Below are 22,624 nucleotides of genomic sequence, written 5' to 3' on the forward strand. Positions count from 1 at the left end.
ATTCTAATACCTATCTTAGGTAAAAGATTAAAATGAAAATACAAATTTCCTGTCAAGTATAACAGCTGGTGATCACTTAATGGTGGATAAGAAAGGAACATTCTAAGCTACACAAGCCTGATCTCCTAAGCTTGAATGATAGTTATTAGAGAAAGGAAAATGAACAATTCTTTAGCAACATGAGCCTTGGCATTTTCATCTGTCTTTAGAAAATGATGTTTACTTTTGCAATGTTCTCATTTTAGCTAGCAAATTATTTTTATGGAGTTTATTTTGTATTCTTCTGTATTATAATTTGAAAATGAAAACTGAAAGTTTTCATATTTCCTTGCTGTCTTTTAAATTCCTATATTATGATCATTTCTTTCTACATGCTTAACTATTATTAGTATTATTATTATTTTTTTTTTTTGTTAAATGTTAAACATCCAGTTCAATCTTCATTCATATTGTAGATTTCAAGGCTGACCCATGTTTGTTCTCAGGATATTCAACCAAACTCTTGCAAACATTTGCAAGAGTTTGGTTGGATATCATACATACAAGCCATGAATAATAAGTTTAGTATACAATTTTTTTTATCACTACTTAAATCACTGTAATAGGTTGTTTAGTTGTCTACAATCAGATATCCCATACAGATTGTAAATATGAGATATATCACAAAATTTGGTATAAAACATCCTTTTAATTAAGTGCTATGCAAGTTTCACTAGCCCTCCCTTGCTCTTACTGAAGAGCAAACGAGTGCAACAAAATTTGATATACAGCTTCCTCTTATTTTAATTTAATGTGGCAACCCCCCCCCCCAGCCAAACTTTTTTTTTTTAAATCTCTAAAAAGAGATTAAACAGAGCCAGAAAAACATCAAATATGGTATACACCTTCCTTTTATCATTAAAAAAAAATCACCAAAAAGAGATTTTGGGTAATATTTAGTTGCCTTTTAGTTTCAAAACTTGAGAACATTTTTTTCAGTAGTACCATTCTACTCACAAATGAACTATTGTGCAGAGATGCTGTTCCAGTGCCATTCATTTCATACATTAAGCAGATATATCCTATCTAATGTGGTTGCCTTCTTTCATTCACAGTTGTCATATTAATGCCTCTTAGATCTGAACAATTCGAAACTGTGTAGATTAAGTTAAAAAATAAATGTGTGAGTGCCAATCAATTCAGTTTACAACAGCAATCTTAAAAAACAGCATTACTGCTATGGAGCTTTTTGATAGTTCATTATAGCTCATTTTGTTATATTATTATGCGACACCTCCAAGGAGTCAAAAAGTCATTGAGGGAGGGCACCTACTCTGCAACATTCCATCTCCACCACTCAATCTACCAACTACAGTGAACTATATCATCTACTGCACACCACCATCACTAGTATTTTCACAGACAATCACATGAAAATTCATACCCACAGCACAATTTGAACCTACAGCCTTTGGGGCAGAGAGCAAATATGCTAACCAGGCCAGCTTATCAGTGTTTATTATACTAATTGTCTACTGCAGTCAGGAAATCACTGGAATAAAACAAGGAATGCAGTTTAGATGATCTTGAAAAAGTATATGGTAATTTTATCAAGAAAAAAATTGTTCAAACCACTAAAACATTATAAGTGGAACTTAAATCAAAGCTACATTTAACTTTTACAAAGCTGAATTCCTCACTGCCAAAAAATTTAGCTTTTGTGTTGTGATAGCACACTCATTTGCTCAATTAAGAATACAACAAGCTTAACTATTCTTTTTCATAATACCTTTTAAAAATATTTTGGTATATTCACACAGTGTAGTTACTGAAGTGCATTATTCAATACTGATTCTTTTCTCCCTCCAACACAGATTAACATGAAAAAAAATCTTTTAACGTGTTTTATTCATTTTATTTTAAAAAATGCTTTAATACAGAAATTTTCTGAAACAGTTTCATTTTGCTCCTATGATAATAGTAATGATGAAATCACAGCTTATTGGACAATAAACTTACTCCACTTACCAAACAAAGGCAAATACATTGAATATAAAATTAAAGTTATATTAAGTGTAATTAAAAAGATATATCTGGTAGTGCAGTTTCAGAAGGTAGAGACATTAAGATATTTGGAGCTGAACAATTTGAAATGTATAACACGAGAAAGGTATTGAGAATGAAACTCTTATGTAAATTTAAATACGTGTATCGAATAGCCAAAAGTTAAACATAAGTAAATTATGACATTCCCACAGCCTGAAATTGTATGTCCCGCTCCCAAACCAACTTAACTAAATCCTACACCATTCTAAAATTCCTCAGTATGTTCACAATATTTACAAAATTATCAAACACAACTTCAGACATTTTAATTACAAAATTGTCTTCACCACAAGCAACAAACTACAAAATTTAAAACACAAAACTGCAATATTGGGAGTGCTTAAGGATCAAAGCTGTATAACTGAGAAGAGACCTCTGCATAGCCTTTAAAGGAATGTGGAGAACCGACCAGGGCTTCTGACCTAATGTCCAATCCTCACCTTCTCGTGGTGCAGCCTGTTGGGTATCTACCTGGATACTGAATGAACGAGGATGGGCTAGATTTTGGGATTTAGCAGACTTAACTGTATTCTTATTGGCTTAAACCAATATAGAAAATGATGGTACAACATGACAAAATTTCATGCCGGCTGGGGCGTCGCCCGGTTAAATAAGGGCCCCCGTTATTTTTGCCAGGGAACCAGGACGAACAATGAAAAGTCAGCTACTGGAACAAATCTGAAAGCACACCCTAACTCAACATTACCAAAGTTAAAGATCGGTACTATCAACATAAGAAGCCTGAATGGCAAAGAAATGGAGATAGTTGAAGAATGTTGGAGTCTTGACATGTAACAGACTGATTTGGAGGAAAATTGTAGATAGGAAGTTAGTAATGATGTAAATTTTTCATGTAATACTATCATATCCTGTACATCCCTTGAGGGTACATGTCAGGAATTTGATGATGATGAACTGCAATATTTCATATCGATGTACTACTTTGGCATAATGTTGTTTACAAGTTTAACAGTCAATCAGGATGCAATACCTACACTGAATTCATTTGTTCCATCACACACCAGAACATCACAATGATTGCAATATCCCAATGATGCCAGAATACCTACATCCCACCATTAAAATGAAATGTAAACCACAATAATATCATCCATAAAAATTCCCCTACTGAAATATTGTACTATACAATCCAAACACTCATGAAATTGAAAAAAAGTTACCAACAATTTCCAAGAAAATGAAACCAAGATATTTTGCTCCAAATCTTTAGTAATAAGAATCAAATCAGGATGCTAAACACAAAAAGACCTTATCTCATCTTGCTCTTGGCAATTAAATAAAATACATTACTCACTATTAATCTGGAACCAGCCAAACTCCTCTTAATACATAATCTTAAACCACATGCAAACTAACAGTCAGTTTGCATTGCTCATCACCTGACATTTTTTTTCCACAAAATGGCCAGTACACTGTAATGTCGCTGGTCCTGCATATACTTTACTAGTTTTGTTTTTATTTTATTTTTCAAATTTTAGATCTGGTAATTTTAAATTCTAATTTTGACTAAAAAATTCCATTCCATTCATCATATTCTTTGTTAACTGTTTATTTCATTTTCAGCTATTCAATGTATTAAAATTCACATAACTGAGCTTCATTCTTAACACCTTTCTCACATTGTACACTGACTCAAGTGTACAATGTGACACAACTGATTCAACTTCAAATATCTTAGCCTTCCCCACCTTCTGAAACTGCAATACAAGATAGGTCTTTTTAACTACCCTTAATATAATTAAATTTCATATTAAATGTAAATTTGCCTTTAGTTGATAAGAGATAAACTAAGTTATTTCCATCATTACTGTTACTTTAGAAGCACAGTTTGAATTATAAATTGTATTTAACACTAAGTACCTTTAATGAAAACACGTTAAGTACCTTTATTTGGTGGATATTTGTGTCTTTTACCACCACCGACTAGGGCTAAGTAATTGCATCGAAACAACATTTCCACATATCCAATTCCTCCCTCTGTAAATGCTGCAAAGCAAAAAAAGTAAAATTAACCAGTTTAACAGATTTGTAGTTATAAACTATATAACTGTTACAAAATACTTATCATTCAATTAAATCTATTATAGTTAATATTACCTAATGTTCCTTAAAAAAAAGTTAACTATTCACGAATAGATTTCGTTTGAAATTAAAACTGAGAGTTGCAAAAGTTTCATGTAGCACCTCTCAGCTTTAATTTCAAATAAAATGTAAAATATAAATTGAGCCTTATATCCCCTTCACTCCAACTGCTTTCTAATTAGGAAAGAAATTTTCTTCATTACTAATTATTTTTAGTACTAAAATCTTAATTCAAGGCAGATACTAAATATCTGTCAGAGCAATGTTTTGAAACTATGAAAATTTTAAAGTTATCAGTTGTTTTAAAGAACTTAAAACAACTGATAACTTTAGTTATCAGTTGAGTGTCTTGTTATCAGCTATGAGTGTCTTGATATTCCAAGATCAGTATATTTGCTTTTTTATTAGGTATCATGAAATATTTCACTGCCTTGACATATATTTAAAAAATGCTTGTTGTTATTAGAAACCCTAGATACACAAAAAAACTCATACCTGAATGTATCCGTTGTGAGTGAACTTCACCTGGGCAAAAATCATAATAAAGAAAAGACTGAAAAAACTGTTAGAACCTTATTTCAAGATAAAATATTAAATACCAGTAATATTTTATTCCAAGCAGATATCGTTTCAACTCTCCAACTAACAGGCTGCAGGTTCAAATCATACTATCAAGTATGAGTCTATGATCTTTAGGTGAAAAATGAGTTTCACTATCTGGTGTGAAATCACTATCTTAATTATTAGAGGCCTAAAATGATTTGAAAAAAAGTTCCATGTTTAGTTTCTAGAGCAAGGTTTCTGGAAAACCTAACCCTTAGTATACTATCATACGAGGGTGTGCTAAAAAGTTATGATAATCACCATGAAAGAATTGTATCTTACACATTATTCTACATATCCCCCCCATGACGTGTTATACACTTGTTATAATGCTATTGTATCATTTGCAATCTTCTGAGAAAAGTGTTTCCCTTGTTGCACTAGTTCTCAATTACAGATATGACTTCATCTGTGGTAAATTTTGTTCCTTTCAAGTGTTTCTTTAAATTTGGGAATAGGAAATAGTCAGAGAGGGCCACCTCTGGTGAATAGGGTGAGTGAGGCAGACATTGAAAGCCCAAGTGATGTATTGTCTGTTGGGTTTCATGAGCAGCATGGGTAGGTGTGTTGTCCTGCAAAGGCAACACACCATTGCTTAGTTTCTTCGCAGCACTTTTCCTTCAGTACCTCCATTCCTTCAGAGCTGTTGAATAAACTGCTGCTGTAACAGTTTCACCTTTTGAGGTACTTGGTAAAGATTACACCATCCATATCCCAAAAGGCAATGGCAAGAACTTTTCCTGCTGACTTTTGGGCTGAGAACTTCTTTGACCATGGAGAACTTTTGTGTCTCCATTCCATTGACTGTTATTTGGTCTCTGGGTCATAGTGATGAAGCCATGTTTCATCAACAGTCACAATATGAGCCAAAAAATTTGCACCTGATTTCACAAAATGATCAACTGAGATGACAGCACATATTCTCTCTTTTGTTCAGCATTCAAACATTTGGGGACTCACTTCACTGAGAGCTTCTGCATGATCAGATGTTGGTTGATAATGACCAACTCATTCCTTGGATATCCCTAGAGTCTGTGCAATGTTTCTGGCTGGTATTCATCTATCATCAGGGATCATGGCATGCACTGCATCGATGTTTTCAGGTTATCACTGTGGCAGGTCTTTCCAGACTGGGGGGAGGGGGTCAGTTGTCTCAGGATACCCAGTTTTAAACTTAGCCATCCATCTGGCAACTGTTGGATATGCTGGGACACAGTACCCTAAAGTCTCACACAAAATTTGGTGAATCTCAGTTGCAGACTTTTCTTGCAGCATGAAAAACTTGATGATGGCCTGCACCTCTGTGTCTTCAAATTTCTTCAAAATTTCTGACATATCTTATATAACCTAAAAGAAAAAGAACAAATTATTATAATTTGATAAAACATGGAGGTAAAATTGTTTTAAGATATGTTCTTCCTTGTGGTTATATCAGTTGCTTTAATATCATTTCTGCCCTAGGTGTTTATCAGAACTTTTCACCACCACCCCTCCTCATACTAATGTGCAATAGGTTCACAACCTTTCATGGGTGAGATCCAAATGTTTGTCCTCTGGAGCTTGGAATTGCACTACTTAAAGGAAGGAGTTCACATATCCTTGTTTTATTAGAGGTGTCTTGATTAAGAATTTTGCAAGACTAACAGCCATTTTGAACTAATGATTCTCAACAGAGCTCAATGGAAAAAAAAAAAAAAAGATTTAGAAACAATTAAAAAATTTCACTATAAAGTCATAAATCTCAACCATAAGCTACTGTATATATTCTGGTTTCTGTCTGGCAGAAAATTCTCAACACTCCTCCCTCTTGTTTCTCTGTCCAGCTTGCATTGTTGTTCTATCATTCTCATTTACCACTTCTGTCTCACCAGTTTTTCTCTCTCTGGTCTTCTGCTTCACCTGTTACTTTCTCTGCTCTCTTGTTCACATCACTCGTTGCTGCTCCTTGCAGTAGCAGTCTGACTCACACCAAATCCATTTAAATGAACCATTGCTTTTGTACAAATCCATCCTTCCCTCAAATGCATACATCCAACACATTTACAAAGTTCACTCCATTCTCCTCAACACAGCTCTGCCAACATGCTATTCATGATGATGAGTGATTTTCACTCTCATCAACAACCTATAAACAGTTTAAATTAATAAGTGGCTATACAATCAACAAAACCATCAAGATAACTACAAATATCACATTATTTAAGATCTAGGCAAAGTCCTCTATTAGAATGAAGATGCTATTACCAAGTAGTATGGAACCATCATTATGATTGGAGGACCTGCCTATATGAAATATATTTTGAGTTGCCTTTCGTGATGTATGAATAATAAAAACTGGTGAAACAGATTTGTATTCATTTGTTTATAGTAAAGTTATGGAAATTTTAACCCATTAATCTCTTTATAGTCATGGATATAATTATGCAAAGTACTCAGAATGAGTTATTTACATCTAAGAATCAGCAAAATACCTCAATCAGAGCAGTTTTTACCTACATTGTACTACCTAGTTTTCAATTTTTTTTTTTTTATTAATGTTCTTCATTTGAGAAACCAATTAAGAGTACTAAGTGAAAGATGTCTATATTTCAAACTGCAGTGAACAATATCTCTGATTATATGCAAGATCAAATAGGAGTATTATCCTGAATCAACTACAATCTGACCTTGTGTTGGCTACAGGAACATTGATATCTGCTTCCATTCTTCACAGAAGACTTCACAAAGGTGACCAGTAATCTACATGCTCCTACTCCCATGTCACAATAGAGAATGTTTGAAATGAGCCAGACTCTGTCTACTGGACCAAAGACCAATGGGGGAGGGGGAGTCAGTTACTGTTAACAGATGAGTCTCGATTTGCCCTAACATCTGATCTGGAGAGAACCAGGAATATGTGATCCCTCTAATATCTGTGAAAGGAACACTTATGGTGGAAGTAATGTGATGGTTTGGGGAGGCAATGTTGACCTGTATGTGTATATGCTGCAACATATACACATACTTACAAAGATGGAGTCCTAAATCCTTATGTTCATCCACAGGGTACAATAAGGGAGATATTTTTCCTACAAGACAATAATGCTCATTCTCATTGAGCAAAGCTCTTGGAACCAATATCTTCAAGAAGAGACTATCATATGGCTTGGCCAGCCAAGTCTCCGACCTCAATCCTACTGAGTATGTATGGGATGTTCTAGCTAGACATGTTGCCAATCACAATCCTTCCCATCCACAAAACCATGAAGGACTTAGAACTTTGCAGTAATATAACAATGTTATATTACTATTAACAGACATCCATGGAGTCAAGAGACTCATCATGAGAGGTCTCATTCTTACATGCACAGATCATACCTTGATAAATGCATTCATTGTCCCTGCACTCACCAAACTCTGAGGCAATGCATTCCAATCACCTACCTCTGCATGCAAAAAATCTACTCCTCAGCCCCCATGTTTACACCCACCTTATACAGCTTCCAGAGATGGGCCTCTTGTTCTCCCCATCTCCAGATATTCTATGAAAAATCTCATCCGCACTAATTTGGTAATTACCCTTTACCAACTTATACATCTCAATCATGTCTCCCATCTTCCTTCTATCCAATAGGCTCTAATTTGCATTCTCTCAATCTGCCCTTGTATTCCACATTCCAAAGATCAGATACCAACTTAGTCGATCATCTCTGGACCCTCTCCAACATCAACCTTTTGAAAACTGTAGCATACATTTTTCTGATAGTGAGAACAAAGATAGAACCATTCTTCCTGTGACACATTGGGTCATTTGCTGATATTCTTAGTTCTCACTATCAGAAAAATGATATTCGGATAGATTTGAGATATTCATGTTAAGTCAGACTCCAGTACTACTTGTGAATTAGACATATGAAAGTCTTTTCCATCAAGATATGTGCACGTTGTTTACATAACAAATGACAACTTGTTACAACACTTATGAAAAAAACTTGATATACTATATAATAATATTTTTAATAATATTAAAGTAGTTTAGTTTTAATAATATACTTGTTAAAACTTGTTAATATACAGGTAGTTCCCGCCTTCACGAATTAATTGGTTCCTGGCAACCATTCGTAAATCTGGAGTTTATTTGCCTTAGAAATAATGCTATAAGCAAGAATTACATTACAAGGAATATATAAAATAAAGATTAAATGATAAGACTTTACTGGCCAAAGATTTACATATTTAAAAAATAGCACAAGAAAAATTTTAAATTGAAAAAGATTCTTTGAAAAAAAAATTAGCTCATTTCTATATCACCGGGTGAATTGGCAGCCATCAAGGTAGTTTTAGACATATTAAGAAGCTCCAATGCATTTTTTTTTTTAAAGGAGGCCTTGAGGGAAAATTTACAAAATCATTCAAAGTCTGAATCTTGTGATTCAAAGATTGCTTGAGCTTTTTCGAGAAGTTTAAATACTTCTTCTAGGCTTTTAAAGTGAAAAACCAAGTTGGAGCTTCATATTCATTATCTTGTCTTTTTTTCCTTCTTTTGCTCATTTTCTAGTTTGCACTGTTTCTTCTTTTTGATATTGTTGGAAAATTAAAAGAATTATAGTTAAAAAGAAAACAAAATAAAAAAATCAGGTGTAATTGAAGAAAACTACAAATAACACACTTGCATCGCCAAAGGCTTGTGAGTGACTGAGGCTTGTTCTAACTGATCGTCATTACATGACGTGTAATTCCCCGTACATGCCCTAATTGCTTTCACCGCAGACAATTTAAAATAAAAATTTGTAAAGTGGGCATTCGCAAAGTGAGAACTACCTGTACTTAAAAAAAATAATAAAACTTCTGGACAAACGTTTAGCTTAGCATTCTTAAATAATACTATATTTAAAGACTACAAACCTTGTTTCTCTTTTTCCTTTAGGGGATCAGAATTATATACACGAAAACCATTTTCCATACCACATGCAAAGCACCCTAAATGCAAATAAAAACCACTCAATATCCATAAAATATTCATTCTTAATGAGAAAAGAAATTATTTCTAACAATTGAAAACTTCATACAAATAGATGAAGAGCTAAATAAATAATAGGAAAGGAGATGTTAATGAGGATAAGACCAGAACAAGGGTCCTTCTAGCCAAGTGCTGAAACATTTCCCCTGCATCTATCCTATAAAACCCTTTAAGCAACTTAGATATTTCTATCATATCCCTCCCTTTTTCTTCTCTCAACCAACTTTTGCAATCCACACCTTCAATCTATCCTCACAGGGAACATTCCACAGGTCACTCAGTATCTTGGTCACTCATCTCTGAATCCTCGCTACCATTTCCTCATTACCAAGAAACTCAAGGGACCAGACTTGAGCACAGTGATCCAGATGTGGGTGTATCAAGGCCTTATAAAGAGGAATGATACCTTCCTTATCTCAACTTGTTAATGTGTTCTTCAATACCCAAGTAATCTTATGGGCTACCTTAGCAATATGTCCTCTAAACTTTAACTCTACCACCCTCTAAATCTCTATCTTCGCCTATTTTCTGGAGTACAGTGCCATCAATGTGATACAGTGCATGTAATCCATTTATCACAAAATGCATAACTTTGCTGAAATTGAATGCCCTGATATTAAAAGAATTCAGGGAGAGGTGCAATAGGCATAAGCAATACCAGAAAGGGCCTATTATTTTACTTAATGGAGGCTACATAAGTAAGAATGAAGTGCTTCAAATCAAGCATGCAACAGCATTTTGGTATAATGATATTTGTGATCCAACAACTGAGTCTAGAGCTGCTTTCAGAATGTTTAATATACATATTAAATAGCAATATGGTTTGGACACATCCAGAGAATGTCATGTTAGCTTACCAAATAGTCGTTCACATTACTTGAATGGAATCATTGGAGGACTATCAAGAAGACTAAAAAGAACTCAGCTACAGTCTTTGAAGGAAAGGTCACAATTATCGAGCTTCAGAGAGATGACAAAAATTCCCAGAGATAGAACCAGATGGCAAAGATTTGTTCATAAGGGACTCAAACCCATCTGAGAGATAGGAAAGAAGGAGAAATGTGCGTAATTTTTTACAATTTTTACATTAAAATGGTCTAATCGAAACCAAAATTGACAAGACAACAAATTACGAAACCTTGAATACCAAAGTTTCATTAAATTACAGACAAATCATGTTGAACTCAAATTCAAATTCAAAATAATTAAAAATTCAAATAACTGGAATATTATTATTATTCAGGTATCTCCATGGAGTCATTATTCACATAATACCTACCATACCTCCTTAAATTCATTCACTGTCAGGGTACTCGCAACTACTTCCAGCAATTCAATTCATTTCATTTATTCACCACTCTCCAAACAAAACATGTGGCCTGCATACCCTTGCTTATCATGCAGACAAATTTCCAGAAGCATGCACTCTTCTGGAAATTAGTAGGCTTAGTCCAGAGCCCAGAGACACTCCACTAGTTATTCCCATTCTTAGATACATTCATCCAATCCATGCCACAAGCTCCATATCTATTTACTCCAATTTATGTAATAGTTGTCCATGTGGTATTCTGTCAAATGCTTTGCAAAGTCCAGCAACATCAAGGTGTAGTCATTTTGCTTATTCAATTCAATTGTCACTATTATAAAGTGTGAGTAAATTACTAAAGTAGAGACATATGCTACACCCCCCCCATACTGCTATCCACCCATTCCTGAATTCTACCTGAACAATTTTTTCAATACCTTAACAATAATTAAAGATACCAAGAAATTACATACTTGGTTTTAATCCTTTATCCAAAAGGAAGCAAAATGTTTTGTGCATGAAATATATTCACATCTGAGCTACTTGTATATAGAGGCTAATGACTTCACATCATTTGCCTTAGTATGTATCCCATAATGCAAAGCATACACCCTTTCAGATATGTAAAATGCAATGTATAATGGGAAGGGCCACTACCCAGACTGGTTTTGACCTTTGAGGTCTCATCAGTGAGAATCAGACCTGGGAGAGATACCAAAGTTGAAGTAATGCAGAAGTCATATCTGATATACAAGTAACCAAAAGGCACTAGACCTTATCAATAAAAATCTATAAATAAGTGAAAGATGATGTTGAAAAAATTTTGAAAGGTGATCACTTAAGTAACTACTATTTCTTGTGCTTATGTCATTTTCCCACCATTGGCACTGATTAAAGTTATCCTTCCTTATCATTCTTCCTCTACACAATGAAAACACTTTAGTATTGACTACTATTTAATTATAATAGTGTTATTTTGAATAATTTTACCAATAATACAAATGGCAAATTATAGCAAAAAAAAAAAGAAAAAAAAGAATTTTTCACCATTCTTCCCCCACATCCACCCACACACCTGTCTTAAACCTAATACTAAAAATGACTAAATTACAAATATATGGATATGACCAAAATATAAAAGTTAGTAGGCTCTTAACTGCTTACATCCAATAAAGTTCGAAACTATTCAGAGAAGAATTTCATTGTTGACATTTCTATTGTTTTCATCAAGATATCTCACTGATAAATTTATGGTATTTAGAACTTGGCCAAATGGAACTTTTATAAAAATCTGACTAGCTACTGGCATAGTTTATCTTAACAATCCTTAAATAAAAAAATATATACATACATTTTTTTTTTTTTTGCTTGGATAATGCAAACTTGATTTAATAGATTAAGCAGTGGGTGAAATGAGAGGTGTCATTAATCAACCTTATTTCTCTCTTCTGTACTAAGTCAAGTATTTTAGGGAGTAATTAAGGGAGCTACCCACAAATGTAAGAACATTAATGAATGATGGATTTGCAATTTGTATAATGAACGAATTGTAATATGTTTATGCAAAAGTTAGAATTATCCTTAAAAAAAAAAAAATTCTAAAGAATTAGATAGTGTGCCAAACTAGGCCCGGATGAAATTTTTTTATGAGAAATAAGAGGCATTATATAGCTTTAACAGCCATTAGAACCCCACTGAATTAGAGATTAAAATTCAGATTTGTAAATTAACAAGTTTTGTTGATTTCTGTAGTGAAAGGTTTGTTAAATGGGAACAAGAAGTCCATGTGATGTCATCAGCAAGTGGATGGAGTTTTGAAATAAATGATATTTAGATAAAAAAAGTAGATGAAAGAATGAACTCGGATGAATCCCTGGTATTAATTGCAAAATTTGAAAATCAACCACAATCACATGTAATGTGCAAATAGAGAAAAAGATAAAGCACAAACATGAGTTTCTCCAAACATTTTCATGTCATTTGTTCACAGATGCGATGCATAAGCAAGAAAATTCCCTTGTTGATAAACAGTGGCCAAATTCACGCTAACTATTTTTATTAAGATTTTTAGGAAGAAGTTAATTGTTGCAACTTGGAAATTAAGTGAAATAATACAATTAATAAATTGTTTAGAAGCATAAAACAGAATGACCATACAATAATTAATTAAAAATGAAGCTTAATGAATAATGTGAAGAAATAATGAAATTCAAAAAGAAAGAATGAATGAATGAAAATGTTACATAATTCCACATATCCCTTTTTAACAGAAAATTCTGCATATTTGGCAATTTCAGTTCAAGACTAGATGATCACTTTCCCAGAGTGGAGATAGCATGGCTAGAATGGTTACTGTTAAGTTTTCTGATGCTATGATCAGTGCACGCTTGAACCTCATTTTCCCCCCTTCCATTACATCCTGCTTCAGGTAATTATCTTTCAGCAGCTGTATAACTTCCATAATCCCTGAAGTGCTAGCCATCTAGTAGCTGGTCCCTTCACAGAACCAGCTACTATATGGTTCGATATGCAGGTCTGACAACTGATTTGCACATCATAACCACCAGTTTCCTCTGGCTTTATCCTACTCAGGCATAGTTTATCTTTCTGGTCAAAATGCATGTGCTCTCACAGAACCCCCAAAGATGAACAAGAAAATCTGTGGATTTTGGATGGCAGAATATACTGGTACTCATTAGCTGGTAGTGCTCCAGGTGATGAAGTTGACTGCTGATGACAATTATTTTAAAGAATAGTAACGAATTTGTTGATGGTTTCTTGAACAGCTGAAGGTTGTAGTCTTTGGAGAAAACAAAATGAGGAAGGCTGTTCAAAAGAAAACAGAAGTAGATAGCATGAAAGAAGAGGAAAAGTTTGGTTCAATAAGTCTAGAGCTAACAGTAAATAGATGTTGACTGATAACTACCCTTGTTATTAATCCTGGAATGATTGCATCCAGTTGCGCAGCAAACTTTTCATGAAAATACATATTATCTCAAAACATGGTGCAACAATGAATAATCATTTGGAATGATATTCACCCAATTCACAGAAGCAGCAGTAAATATGAATGTATCTTTAAGGAAAGGTCAGAGGCCTTATTATACCTTTCTAATTTAAACTGGAATGTTAGCCTTTCAATTCCAAAATCATAGGAATTTGGAAAATATCAAAAATGAATGATATTATCCTTCTAGTATGTGGCAATTGCCTTTACTCGTTATCTGATTATTCTATTCATTACTCTGCATTCAGCCTCTAAACTGCTTGTTCATTCCACATTGATGATGTACTGTTATTTTCACTACAACATATCTGATGCTAATGTTCAATAAAATAAATAAATCTTTAGCACGTCCATGACCCAAATGTAATATAGGCTTATAGACACTTTTTTGTGGGTGAGAGGCACAAAAAAAAAAAAAAAAAAAAATCTATACACTACATTTTTTCATACTCTCAATATACCTAGTATCTCAACCCCTCATATATATATAAAATTTCAACCCTTCAATTATCTGAAATTGGAGTGTTATAGAGAATGATGTTAATGTCAGGTCTTTCAAGAATATTTAAACAGACTAACCTAGAAAAAAGAGTGGGCTAAAATTTTAATTTAAAAAAAAAATGCTACGTGCTGCAATCTGGAATGCAAAGTACACAGCTATGTTCTATATTCTGGAACTGTGCTCCAGAAATAGATAAGATTCAAGATCTGGAAATGATTATTGATAAAGGCTTGGGACACACTAAGTAGTGCTGCTCAGATAAGAATAGATAAGAAGGTAGATGTACCACAGTACAAGGCATTGCTCAGACCATACATGGATTAATGTGTATAAATTTCATTACTTAGCTTCCATTAGGAGGGACTCTGGAAAGATCCAGAGATGAGTGACTAAAGCAATAAAGACTGCAATATTGGTTATGAAGGTCAAGAGATTAAGGAAATGTAAACTGCAAAGTTAAGAGGCAGAAAAGAAGCAACATGACAAATGTTTTTAAGTTAGTAAGAGGATTTTGCAGAATTAATATGGAAGGAGTGGTTATACATAAAGTGGAAACTAAGAAATAAGAGGCTCTCCTGGATTTCATAAAGGAATAAAGTGAAAAGTAAATTTCTTACATGGAAAGTGGAATACCAAGCCTTGGACTGGTTAACTGAAGTGGATATCTCTATCATCTTCTGGCACAGCACCACATAACTGTACCTTCAGTTAACCAACCCTTCAATTATCTGAACAGCAAACTGATTTTCTACTGTGAATTACTATATATTTCTTAAATTTGTATATCATGTTATTTGTTCTTCTAGATATAAACATGCATGAGTTACATAATAGGTTACATAAAACAAAACATGTTATTGCCATCTAGGAAGGTAGCATAACGAAGTTCAACAAAAATCATTTAGAACAGTAACAGAATTATTATTACATCACACCTCCAGGGAGTCCAAAGACTCATCAAGGGAGGGCATCTACTCTACAACTCTTAGTTTCACTACTCCACCAACCTTCATCACCTAACACCAACTACCACCACTAGTACTTTCACAGACAATCACAAACATCCATACCCCACGGCAGGATTCGAACCTGAAGCCTTTTGGCTGGAGAGCAGATACGCTAACCACTCGGCCAACCAGGCTGGCTGAGAATGCAACACTAAAGTTTCAAAGTAAAGAGATGTTTTTATCAAAGCTCATTTATTCAAGTCTAGGACTGTGCAACTTCTTTTAAATTATTTGCAATTTTATTCAGGCTGTTCATGCTTAAATTTAGATAAAGGTTCACACCAGTAACCTATCAAAAAGCCCTACTCCCAAATATACAGATGTAATGCTGCAGAAAAAACTAAAGGAAAAGAATCAAATGTGGCCGTGCAGAAGAATTTGAGCAGGTTGGCTTGTGTAGTCACAAGTGGTGCTACCATTATATGTTGCATAGTGTAACGCTTCAAAATTTGAAAAAGGAAGGATGGAATGCAATGTATACAATTAGTGGGAGCAGCCTAAAGGAAGGGAAAGAGAAAATAAGAGACCTCATTGTGATGATAAACAAGGACCCAAAATTTAAGGCCATGTAACTAATATTGAAAGAATGACAAGGGATGAATTGCAAAGATGAAGAGGACAAAACCTTAATCAGACCACATATGAATAACTGTGCAGATGTAGTCAACCTGGTTTTCAAAGGGATGAAGATATTTTGGAAAGTTTGGGGAAGATTAAGTTGGTGTTAGGTATGAAGATGGATTAAGGGAATATTTGCAGCGCCTGGAAGATATGAGAAGTATGATGTGATTGAGACATGTTTACCAGCTTGATGTTGAATGAATTCAAAAGAGCAGTCTTTTTGCAACGACAGTGGGCAATAAGTGAAGTGGCCTGCATGTGTGTTAGTGCAGAAATAGCAAATAAGTTTAAGGCGTGGTTAGATGAGCACTCTGCAACAATGAGAACCTCCTAAATTGAGTGTCTCCATGGAGATTAGTATTAATAAGATTAAAACACTGGTGGAACACATGTAGAGATCCTATCTTAAAATATAATAAAATTTAAAAAAAAAAATGGTCTGTGCTTGCATGAAATATACAAGTTTCAGAGTGGACATACTGACATCTCTCCTTTATAAGATTTTTGCTGAACCATTACTTTCAACTTTCATTTCAAGTTGGTGCTAAATTTAACATAACAGATATACATTTGGAAGATTTGAAAACTTCTTTTGTGGATTTTTCTTGCTGAAGATAAAGAGGATATTTCAAGAGGAAGAGAAGATCAACATTTTGCAATAAATTTCACAAGAATGTAAAAAGAAAGGCCAATGTCACCTTTCGTATTAGTCACTTTTGGAACTATACGAGGTTTTTAAGTTTTATAATTCCTGCAAAGCTTGCTTTTAAATAAATGGGCTTGAATATATCACTGCCAAACTTTAAAAAAAAAAAAAGTGATAAAATCCATTAAAAAATGTTAGTGATATTTTACTACAAATTTCACAGATATTGATGAACTGATAATAAATGATGGATACAAAGGCTTAGAAAAAGAACAGACTCATTTTGATAGGCTCCTCTGACATGTAATATAAATAAAGTAACTATTACTCACAGTTTAACTGCTGAATAAATTGTTTTAATTTTATGTGCAAATTCCTATTCCTTCTAGCTCAATAATCTAGAGCTAATATGGATTATCAATTGCATAATCCAGAGCCAAATATTCCACATAAGGAAAACAGTTATTAAAGATCTTTTGTGAGCATATTATAATCCTCATTAATATCATAATTATTTGCCAAATTGCAGGGAAAGTAACAGATAACCAACACAACAATATTACACAGTACAGGAGCTTGAAATTTTTTTCCCTACAACTTGAAACAAGAGAATCTAAGATATATAGTTATATACTTGCAGAAACCTAAACAACTGTCATTATGGGATTATTACCATACAAGTCAATATAAAGGTGCCACTACACCAAATTAGGATTCCATGGTTATTAGATACCTGAACACACTGGCACAATGTATCATGAATTTAAGAAACCATCTTCTCTGGCAATATGTTCTATGTGCCTAATATTCTGCATATAAAATTCAGCACATTGCTCAACTTCTGAAGATGATCCTTCTCAGTACTTCATACTCTCCACTACTACTTAGCTGTAACAGCTACATTACACAGTTCTGATATTACTTTGATTATTAATTGATAAAGTTGCAGAAACATCAGAATTGCACAATAACCAAAACAGAGCACATAGTCCAATGCAGTTACCTCTTAATCATGACCTTACACAATGAAAGTACTAAAATAAAATAATTTTAGTATTTTAATTTTTAAACAAATAAGTATACTCAGGCATTGCACGAAAATAGTGGCTTGTTTCGTCTGCATTGTAAATATTCTCGAGAGAATATTCAGCAATAATTTTTGGCCACTTGGTCTTAATCCACGCATCAGCCGATTAAAAAAAGAAGAAAAAAAACATCACTTTTCTCTTCACCCTGAATACGCTTGCACACAATATTCTCTCGCTTTTTCTGCCTGTTAACCCATCCATCAGTTGCAGTGAAATTTTCTTTGCCCATTGTTTTTGCAAGTTCTGCTTTTTGATGCATCAAAGCATTCTTTTCACGAACATTACTAAACCAAATTTTTAATTCTGATTCAACTTGAGTATCCTTAACAGATTGGGCTTTTTCTTCCTATTCATGTTCTCATTAGTAAGAGCTGAAGTTTCAATGTTTGATCATTTTTTAAGAACTTACACAAGAGTGAAGATTTACAGAAGAATACGATTAAAGGAAGTTTAACAAAGAAGTCAGATTTCGACAAATGTTCTTTGTCAAATTTTCTCCTGATTAACTCTTATTTCTTAGAATTCTGAGATGCAAAAGGCTAAACATTTGAGGATTTTGATAACAATAACTGGAACTTTGATTATAATAGACACAAGAGTGGTTGTGAAATTTTTAAATGTACAGCTGCACTACACTGACTCATTTTGGGTAACTTATCATAGCACTCCAAAATTCTTTGCTTTTCTTAAAGATAAATCTTTAAGTTTTTACTTGCTTCTGCCATAATGCTAAAGGCTGTTTTAATGAGCACTGAAAGTCAAATTCACTTACTGAAAGAGCACAAAAATAAACCTGAAAAATCATAATCAGACTGTATTTATACCCCCCCCTTGCATTTACCTGGAAGATTTACGTAAGATTAAGATCAAAAAAGATTAAGATTATCCACCTGCAATTGTCTGGAAGATAAGATTTATGGAAGAATACGATTAAAGGAAGATTAACAAAGAAGTCAGATTTCGACAAATGTTCTTTGTCAAATTTTCTCCTGATTAACTCTTATTTCTTAGAATTCTGAGATGCAAAAGGCTAAACATTTCAGGATTTTGATAACAATAACTGGAACTTTGATTATAATAGACAGATTATTTTAAATTCATTTTAAATGGTTTTTTGGGACTGACTGAGTTTGATAACAATAGCCGAATGATAACATTATCCGTAATCACAATAAGCGGATTCTATTGTATCTGGATAAACAAACTATTCTATAATTTGATGATTCTGTGTTCAAGTTCACTTATAGTGATAATGTACCTTTTGTCTGAATCCCATCTAGGATAAAGTACTTTTTTATAAGGGATTTTTTTTTTTTTTTAGCTGAAAATGAGTTAACTGGTCTCATATGGAGACAGCAGGGATTTTAACTACGAGAAACAGGATTTTGCATCTCTCAAAACAAAGTAGTCAGAAGGAGAATATTATTATTACACAAAAACCTTCATGAACCCAACGACTCGTAGGCCCACATTAATCACTATTCATATAATACCTATCATATCATATCACTTAAACTCATTCACCAACAGAGCAGCATGAATACTTCTAGCAAACTCATTCTAGTTATTTATCATCTCTCTAAAATTTTGTCAAAAAATATGAAGACTAGATGAGAATTCTTAGTTTCCAAAGGGGGGGGGGGGTAATCTCATAATCTCTCCTGTCCTGTATTGGAAAATTTCTTCAATAGCTACTCTATAAAATCCTTTGAATAACTTATGTTTCTATAAATATCCCCTTGTTTCCACCAATTAACTTTGTAACCCATAAATCTTCAGCTTCTTGTAGAAAGCACTCTACAGACCAGTCATCATTCTGATCACTCACCTCTGAATAATCTGTCATTTTCACATCCAGCAGAAATACATCAGATTAGCAAACAATACACTAACCTTACAGTTTTAGCTGTTTCAGCCATAATTCCAAACAATTTCCTGGCCTGGTTGGCTGAGTGGTTAGCATACTCACTCTCCAACCAACAGGTCACAGGTTCAAATCCTGCTGCATATATGGAAGTTTGCAATTATCTTACCTTGTGTACTGCTATAACCTTTGCTGTCCTTGTGCATTAAAACCCATAAAATCATCATCATCATCCAAACAATTCAACCTAATGTTATGCTTTAGCCTTATCTGTGTGCAGTGGTAAGATTTGTGCAATTTGTTCTCTTTCCATTCTACTTTCCCACAATCAGAAAATTTCTTCGTACATTCACTTAAAACATTAGAAATCTCTTAAATCAAGTATAAACTAAACATCTATAGTTTATACATAACAGAATAATGCACAAACGAATTCAATCATCTTATATCACATGTAATATCTATAACAAACATTCAATTCTTTGACAGTGTTCACTTAAAAATTATTTATTTCACTAGTCATTTTTCAGCTATCTCCATTTATCATTCATTCTTCCATACGCTTCCTTGAGCATCTGTTCATCACCTCTCTTAATATTCCAACACAAAAAAAATTTCACTAAATCAGAAAAAAATGTGAACTCTGCAATGAGGAGATTTAATAAAAATCACTGCCTGTGGCATGACTTCTTCCCACAAAGACTTAATTTTATATCAGGCTAACAGGTTAGATAGCTATATTAGATAGCTCTATCAATCAAGAGTTAGTGACATAAACTGAAAACCTTTTGGTTAATTAGCAGGTTTGTGCTATATAATAATATGAATTATGCCAAATGATGGAGGTGGGGGGGGAATTAGCCCTCTACATAAACCAGTTGTCAATTGTCAATGTAGAAATTTACTGAAACCTTTTTTAACCCAGTTTATGACATGCATGGGATCAGTAAATGAGCATATGATTTAACATATAAACAAAATGTGTTAAAAAAAAAATTCATAAAAGCAAAACACATTGCAGCCAGAACTGACAGTTTATTATCTCATTTTCAGAGAAAGAGAGAAACTGTAGTTCAACTATAGCACCATGTATTATTGATAATTTGTTTAACCATAATATTATGTATGGTTCCCAAGTGTGTGAATATGTATTCATGTTTCATAATTTCACATACTATATTTGTTCACTTCACTTGTGCTTTTTCATAATTACCTCAATTATCACACCGTAACAAAATTCACTTATGAATTCGAATCTAATAGTCCACTACCATTTCTGGACCTTCTACTAACTAAGAAATTGGGTAAATTAAAAGTCTCTCTATTTCGAAAGTCTACACATATTGACATCTACATGCCTTGTGCCATTATTATAGACAAGGCATGCAGATGTCAATATGTATAGATGCCTTGTACCATCATTATAGACCTCAAAAATTGGATATTATTTCCACACTAGGGGCAAGAGCCAGCTGACCATCACTAACGAAAGCGAACTAGCCAAAGAAATTTAACATTTATCATTATTATTATGTGGCACCTCCATGGAGTCCAGAGACTTATTGAGGGAGGGCACCTACTCTACAACTGTCTCCACCACTTAACCAACTACGATGAACTGCAACCATAACACTATCTTTTTTTTTTTTTTATGTTGAGACCATACACAGGAGGTTGGTTGGTCAACCTATAGTACATTAGTACCGTGTATGGGTGAATCATTAGTATTTTCACAGATGGCAGGATTCAAACCCACAGCATTTTGGCTGGAGAGTGGATATGCTAACCACTCGACCAACCAAGCCAGCCATTTAAGAAACACTTTCCTGCAAAATGGCTATAATGACCTCGCCATTCCCAAACTACTCAACACATGAGACCAGAGGAATTTCTAATGCAGAAGGAAAGCAGAGGATTCATCACACCCCCATATCTTTGTTTTCTTTGATCCCTTAACTGGTGCCTAGATGGGACTGGCCCCTTAACCAGTATGCTGCTGGACAATGGATGCTACATATAATTGTTTGCCACGATGTATGGTCAAGGGCTTTCTACTTTGCTTCTGTGAGACAGAGCCGCTGATTTTTTGGTCACATTCAATATGCTTGACCCAGGTTTTCTTGGGGGGGGCTGGTTGTGTCTTCCAGTGTGCAGGTCATTGCCTCCATAATAGATGAGGTAGGCACTATTGATCCATTCTAAACACATCCAAATCAGCGAAATCTATGGTTTTGAAATTCTTCAATTATAGGTTGGTTGTCGCACCAAATCCTGATGGTAGTGTTTTGGATATGGTGGAGTAATGATATTCGTAGCATGTGAGGGAGGCATTGCATTTGAAATGTCTCTAGTTTGTTTATGTCAGTTTTAAGGAGTGTCCAAGTTTCTGATCCATACAGGAGGATAAGCATGATCAGGGAGCGAAAGTGGCACCAAGTTTGGTTCAACTGCTCAATTTGGGTGCCATAAAGGTAAACAGTGCAGGGTGACCCATCAGTGTCATGGTCTGTTTTGTCAATATTGATTTGTAGTCAATGTGGTTAGGCAGTTTGTATAATATTTGCAATATTATACAAAATGTTGGTGGCTTTAAAGTCATCATTTGTAAAAATGGCTGTCATCAGTACATAAGATCAGTTAAAATGTCTTTGCTGTACTGTACTCCAAGTTTACCAATGAACGCTTGTAGCATGATAGCATCAACAACGGTGTTGAACAGCAATATATGTTAACTCCCATATATTAGCTCTATTTCCATAAAATTAACAAAAATACTTGAGGAATATAAAATCA

General features: G+C 33.9%; 1 protein-coding gene across 1 annotated transcript in view; it reads right to left on the reverse strand.

Moving 5' to 3' along the window:
- The window catches only part of LOC150108995 (WD repeat domain phosphoinositide-interacting protein 3), a 118,019-nt gene that overhangs the window by 92,470 nt on the left and 2,925 nt on the right, over window positions 1-22,624 (reverse strand). The window contains exons 2-3 of the mRNA XM_090411260.1: window positions 9,676-9,750; window positions 3,991-4,092 (exon numbers count right to left, since the gene is read on the reverse strand). Of these exons, the coding sequence (XP_090267386.1) occupies window positions 3,991-4,092; window positions 9,676-9,750 (177 nt within the window). The remainder of the gene's footprint in view (window positions 1-3,990; window positions 4,093-9,675; window positions 9,751-22,624) is intronic.

The sequence above is a fragment of the Typopeltis vanoorti genome, chromosome 2 (assembly GCF_054136105.1).
Source record: "Typopeltis vanoorti isolate ZY-2024b chromosome 2, IOZ_Tvanoo_1.0, whole genome shotgun sequence".
Classification (NCBI taxonomy): Eukaryota; Metazoa; Arthropoda; class Arachnida; order Uropygi; family Thelyphonidae; genus Typopeltis; species Typopeltis vanoorti.